We start from the raw sequence: 6,504 nt of genomic DNA on the forward strand, positions 1-6,504 counted from the left end.
CCCCCCCCCCCCCCCGTCCCAGCAGCGCAGGCTCCCCTTCCTTAGCACAGGCAGAGGGGGGCAGGAGGCACTGTGGAGGGTAGGGGCCGGGGTATCATAGAGTGGGGGCTTATCAACAACAGCAACGTCTTCCTCACTGTTCAGGGGGCTGGGAAGTGCGAGATCAGGTGCTGGCAAATCCAGCAATGGGGGGAGGGGGTGCTGGGGAGCTCTGGGCGGGGCTTTATAAGGGCCCTCCTCCCATCGGGATGAGGTCACCTGGTCACCTCCCAAAGGTCCTCCTCCAAGTGCTATCACATTGGGGTTTAGGGTCCGACGTGTGAATTTGTGGGGGGGGGGGGGCGGGGCGGGGCACAGACGCTCTGATGTCATCTGCAGCCCACGGGGCAGGAGATTATAACATCACGGGGCGGGGGGAGGCGTGTTCTGGGGGAGAGCCTCCCAGCCTCACCACCTCCCTCCCCATCAGGGCGAAACGACATCTGAATTTGCCCGAAACCCCTTCTCCGTTTTGCCCCTTACAGTGTTTAAAATGCAGGATTTCCCCTTCCAGCCAGCCTCAGACCCGCTGCCGAAGTCAAAGATCCTTTCTTCCCTCCTCTGAGCTCTGCCAGCTCAAGGCCACCGCGGGGCCACCCTTACGGCCCCTTCGCCTTGTCTCCCGGGGCTTTCGTGCATTTTAGTTGTCTCCATGCCCGTTCGTCTAGGCTTTTCCGTTTCTTCTCAGCTGAGCGCCTGGCTTGGAATTCTCTCTGCAAAGAGCTGATGCTGAAGCCATAGTCATTTTGAATTTTTGTTTTCCTCGGTTTTGTCTTTGGCGGTTAATCAACGAACAAGGCCGCAGATGACCCTGAATCCGCACGGTTTCCAAACAGAAATTCTTGCAGGGGCTCGGGCCAGCGTCTGCGGGCGTCCTGCCCTCCTGCGGGGGTGGGGGGGTGGGGGGGGTGGCAGGAGGCCAAAGTAAGTTCCTCCTCTGCAAATTCCCAGTGTCTTGCCATCAAAGACAGTCCCCACGTGCGCTGACGGTTCTAGAGTGTGGTTTGTCCACCAGGAACGTTTCATTTCTTCCTCCTCTGTCACCTGGCCGGCCTCCCGAGTCAGTATGGCCACTGGACCAGAACAGAGTGGCATCTAAGTCCCTGGACTGAGGGGGGGGGTGGCAATGCTTAGACATGCTCTGGGTCCACTAGCCACGCGTCCTGGGCCTGTAGCCCGCCCTCTTCTGTGGCTGCTGTGGCCCCTTTCCAGCGTTTTTGGTGGTGAGTGCTGGCCCTGGGTCTTCCCTAGATGTCCTCGTAAACCTTTCAAAAGCGCAGCCCCACTCTTGCATCTAGCTGGGCCTTAACCTCCGCGAGGCAGCATTAAAACTCCTGGCTTCCTGTCACAAGACGCCCGTGCGCTACGTCGGCAGGCCAGCGCTGGGGCATCCCGTGGCCCTCACCCTGCGGCTTTCCACAGAGAGGCCAGGATAGCGAGGACGACTTTGATGAGGACCCTGACCACTACGTCTGCGGGGGGGTCCCCGGGCAGCCGTCAGGCCTGGAGGAGGAGCTGACCCTGAAATACGGGGCGAAGCACGTGATCATGCTGTTCGTGCCGGTGACGCTGTGCATGATCGTGGTGGTGGCCACCATCAAGTCCGTGCGCTTCTACACGGAGAAGAACGGACAGCTGTAAGTCGGGGAACAGGGGGGGGGTCGGGTTCACGGCACCTGCAGCCTCTCGAGGGAGGTTTCGATCATTGCAGTCAAAAGAGCACAGAGGGGCGGCAGCGAGAGGCCCGCCTCTGCTCATCACCCGCTCCTCTGGGGGGTCACCACTCCTCTGGGGGTCACCCGCTCCTCTGGGGTTGCCGACTGCCTCCTTCAAACCTTGTTACTGTTTTTAGTTCGGGAGCTTACCTTTCATTTTGGGTTGGTTTTTTCAAAGAGAGGAGCAGAGGGGGAAGGCCCCCCCCCCCCCAGGCTGGTCGGGGGTGGCAGGCTGGGGCCCCAGAGCAGGCGGGGCCCTCAGTGGGCAGCCCTGGGTGGACAGGGCCAGGGCGAGGGGCCGGCGGAGGGCCTCCCCAGTGCAGCTGCTGGCCTGTGTCAGGTGGGGTGGGGGAAGCGGCCATTGAGCCCTGGGCTGGGGTGGGTGCTTGCGGGTGCCCTGGCCAACAGGAGTGGGGAGGGCTCGGGGAGGGGGAGCCTGGGGGGGAGGGGGAGAGGACCTGGGGAGGGGGAGGAGCCCTGGGTGGTGGGGAGGAGGTGTCTGGGGGAGGGGCCGCGGGGTGGGTCTGGGGGAGGGGGAGGCCTGGGGGGGCCCCTTCCTTGCCCCCTGGGTCTCGGGCACCAGGCTGAGGTTGGGTGGCTCGTGGGCAGGCCCTATGGAGCAGGCAGGGAGCAGAGTCTGCAGCCCGCCGTCTCCCTCAGCATCTACACACCATTCACCGAGGACACGCCCTCCGTGGGCCAGCGCCTCCTCAACTCCGTGCTCAACACCCTCATCATGATCAGTGTCATTGTGGCCATGACCATCTTCTTGGTCGTGCTCTACAAATACCGCTGCTACAAGGTGAGTGCCCGGCCTGCGGCCACCTCGTCCTGCCCGCCGGCCCCGCACCGCTCGCGGAGCCGCCTGTGGCCGGCGGCGTGGCCCGCTTCAGAGCAGAAGCCGGTTTTCGCCCCGCCCCACACTGCCTGCCCGCCGTCACCGTCCTTTGATCGGACACAGAATCCCACCTGCCCGGGTCCCTCCCCGCAGTGTTGGGAGAAGCGAGATGTTCTGTTTCAGGCTCCTTTCACCCCGCCCCTCGCCTCTCCGGCAGGTTTATTTGCCCTTCCCGTTTCCCCCTGGGCTGGGTGTGACGGGCGCGCCCTGTGGCTGCAGCCGGGGCCCAGGGGGTAGCGGACGAGCAGAGGCCCCATCGCACAGGCATCGTCCCAGGGAGTCTCCTGTCCCTTTGTCCTGCCGTTTTCTTCTCCGTAGCCCTTGTGACTACCTGTCAATACGTTTATATGTGTATCGGCTGACGGCCCTCGCCATGGTCGGGAACCCTGCTGGCTGCCTCCCCGGAGCCTAGGGCCACGCCTATAGGTGACAGTTGTCCAGCACGTCCTGTGTCTCCGTGAGGGAACAGGGGTCTGGCTGCTTGGACCTGAGGGATTTTTCACCCCATCCACCTGCCGGGTGACCTTGAGAGAACTCCGTGAATTTCTTTGCCCCCTCAATCTGTCACACGGCCACCCGGTGCCTTCCAGCATAGTCCCAGAGGGGCCTAACGAAGATTCGGAGGCTTGGGGGTCAGTCCCGAGAAGCTGGGGGCCCGTGGTCATTCTGCCCGTTTCTGTTGTCTAGTTTATACACGGCTGGTTGATCATGTCCTCGCTGATGCTGCTTTTCCTCTTCACCTACATCTACCTCGGGTAAGCGCCCCCCGCGGGCAGCAGGCTCCTCGAGGACCGGGGCGGGGAGGGGTGCCCAGCAGGCTCCAGACTCTCGCTCGCCCGTGTCGCTGCTCCTACAGCCAGGCCTCCGACCCCTCCTCCCGTGGCCTCTACATGCGCCAGTGGCGCTCTCGGCAAGCCTCTCCATCCCTACCTGGTTCCTGATGGATGATTTAGATTTATTTGAGAGAGAGAGAGAGAAAGAACGTGAGTGAGCAGGGGGCAGGGGCAGAGAGACAGGGAGAGAGAGAATCTTAAGCAGGCTCCAAAAGGGGCTCAAGCCCACAACCTGGGATCAGGACCTGAGCTGAAATCAAGAGTCGGACGCTCGGCCGACTGAACCATCCAGGCGCCCCCGGTTGCTGATTTAAAACAAATAAGCACGGAGGATAAATTCTGTGAACCCAAGAGGGATATACATCCCTTAAAGTTTACATTCTCCACTTTGGGCCAGGCCTGGGTGCTTCCTCGTTCGTGGGAAAAGTGATGTGCTCTCTTGCCCTCGATTTGGGCTCTCAGCCTGACCCAGGGGCCCAAAGGGACTGGAGGGACAGGGGAAAACCCTCTGCCACGGACCTTCTTCCTGGGCATGGGGTCCTCCAGGCTGTGCCGGCACACGTTTACGGGAGCCAGTCCAAGGATGAGACGTTGGTATACATTCCCCACCTCGTTCTGGAAAATACTTCAAGTGGGTGGTTGTGGGGCTCACAGAAACGGGGAAGGGGAGATTGGCGAGTGAAGCCAGAGGTTGGAAAAACCCGGGCTGGGACTTCATGGTTGAGGAGCCGGGAGTGTCGAACTGTGTCTGGTTGGGTGTGGTCTCTCCACCGAGTTCCCCGCCCCACGGGCTGGCCCTTGGTCGTGCAGGGAGGTGCTCAAGACCTACAACGTGGCCATGGACTACCCCACGCTGTTCCTGACGGTCTGGAACTTCGGGGCGGTGGGCATGGTGTGTATCCACTGGAAGGGCCCCCTGGTCCTGCAGCAGGCCTACCTCATCATGATCAGCGCCCTCATGGCCCTGGTGTTCATCAAGTACCTTCCGGAGTGGTCCGCGTGGGTCATCCTGGGTGCCATCTCTGTGTACGGTAGGCGGGCTCAGGCGGGCCTCGAGGCTGCGGGCGGGGGCTGCGTCCGGGTCGAGTCCCCCTCACTGGTGCACGCGAGTGGCAGGTGCTGAAAGGTGCCCCCCTCCCCGAAGAAAGCTGGGTTGGGTGGTCTCCCCTCTGAGAGGCTCGCCTTCGTGAGACGCCGGCGCTTGACGTGGCCACTGATAATCGCGCATCCGGTGAGCGCTCGCGACACCCTGGAAGCAGTTTGCTCCTACGTCCTCGGCCATGGGATCGGCCATGGGACCCTGTAAATGCTGAGCACCCAAAGCGTTAGCTGCCGTGTAACAAGCGTCGGTGTGATTCTGTCCCCGGTGCCGTGACTTCCATCTGAGGGTGAGGAATCCAAGGCTCAGGGAAGTCGGATGGCAAGCCGGCCGTCGGGGTCCCCGAGCCACACGGCGATTCCTCATTTGCAGTCTGCCCGTTGAGACCCCGTTCTGGGCTTCAACCAGCACAGACTCGCGGTTATGGCTGGAAACCGGGGGCTGGGAGCTGGCACGCAGGACATGCTCCGAGCCTCGCCTGTGCCCCGGTGTTAGCAGGCCGGCTCCTCTCTGGGGCTGCTTGGGAATAAATGTCACTTGTAACACGTCCCGGCTGTCTTTGTTCTGCCAGATCTCGTGGCTGTGCTGTGCCCCAAAGGGCCACTGAGAATGCTGGTGGAAACGGCCCAGGAGAGAAACGAGCCCATATTCCCTGCCCTGATATACTCCTGTGAGTATTTATTATTGAGAGAGAGAGAGAGCGCGCAGGGGAGGGGCAGAGAGAGAGAGAGGGAGACACAGAATCCGAAGCAGGCTCCAGGCTCCAGCTGTCAGCACAGAGCCTGACACGGGGCTCAAACTCACGAACCACAAGATCATGACCTGAGCTGAAGTCGGACGCTTAACCGACTGTGCCTCCCAGGCACCTCCTGAGAGGGTACTTTGGAGAGGGGCTCTTGAGGGCGGGGGTCTGGGGTGCAGGGTGCACTTGCTTTTCACTGGGCTCCCTCGACAGCTCCGTGGCTGTTAAAGTCTCCGAAGGGAAGGGACACGGGAGTGCGCGGGGCTGGCCGCCGGGCAGGGATCTGGGTGTTTATATGGATTCAGTGGATGTGTGTGGGGTCCCTGCTTTGTGGTGCCCTGGCCTCGTGGGGAAGGAACACTTTACAGACTGGGTGCCGAGTGCCAGGGCGGGATCTCGAAGGCAGGACGGAGCTTGTGGTGGGAGCCAGGGCAGGTGGTCCCCAGCGTGGAAGCACGTTCTAGGCCCGCTCTTGGGAGGAGCAGAGACCCTGTGTGAGAAGGCTGAGGCCGTGTCCTGACGTGCGTTCGCAGCCTCCGCGCTCTGGGGGCGCACATTCCCGGAGGGGAGGCCGCAGCTAAGCAGGCGATAATAGGTCAGGAGGTGAGCGCTCGGTGGAAAGATGACTCGGTGGGGGACCTGAGCACTTCAGGGTAGTGGGGGTGCTGTCTTGCAGAAGGTGGTCAAAGAAGCCTCTGGCGTAAAGTGACATTTGACCAGAGACCTACCTCGGGAAAACCCGGGGAAAGAACGCCAGGCGAAGGCCCGGGGTGCTGGGAGCGGAGCCAGCGGGGGGCAGAAAGGGGCAGGGGCAGGTCCAGATGTGCTGGGCCCCGCAGGCCACGGTGGGGACGTGGCTTTTCCTCCCGAGTGGGCCCCTGGAAGGTTTCAGACCCACCTGACGTTACATTTTAGTGGCATCGCACCGGTGGCGGGAAGGGAGAACAGAAGGCGTGGGGTCAGGGGCGGAAGTGGAGCCGGGTCTGGGACCCAATGACCCCCCCAGGAGAGAGGGCGGGCGCCGGCCCCAGGGCAGCGGGAGAGGCGGTGAGGCGCGGGTGGAGTCTGGAGGTATCTTGGAGGCAGGTTTGCAGTGGCCGCGGTGTGGGTGGTGAGAGTGCTGTGGATCTGAACCTTGAAAGGGCCGGGGGCTGCCACGTCGGGGGAGGAGACGGCGC

At 62.4% G+C, this 6,504-nt stretch overlaps 1 protein-coding gene across 1 annotated transcript; it reads left to right on the forward strand.

Annotated features, from left to right (window-relative positions):
• Positions 1–1,368: 1,368 nt before the first annotated feature.
• LOC121024701 (presenilin-2-like) lies at positions 1,369–5,342 on the forward strand (the record flags this gene model as incomplete). Its single annotated transcript, XM_040466897.1, has 5 exons — positions 1,369–1,676; positions 2,364–2,556; positions 3,340–3,407; positions 4,296–4,516; positions 5,156–5,342. Coding segments are annotated over 5 exons (977 nt in total), but the record flags the coding sequence as incomplete, so codon positions are not given.
• Positions 5,343–6,504: the final 1,162 nt, after the last annotated feature.

The sequence above is a fragment of the Herpailurus yagouaroundi genome, unplaced genomic scaffold, assembly GCF_014898765.1.
Source record: "Herpailurus yagouaroundi ecotype Mexico unplaced genomic scaffold, PumYag 66911, whole genome shotgun sequence".
Taxonomy (NCBI): domain Eukaryota; kingdom Metazoa; phylum Chordata; class Mammalia; order Carnivora; family Felidae; genus Herpailurus; species Herpailurus yagouaroundi.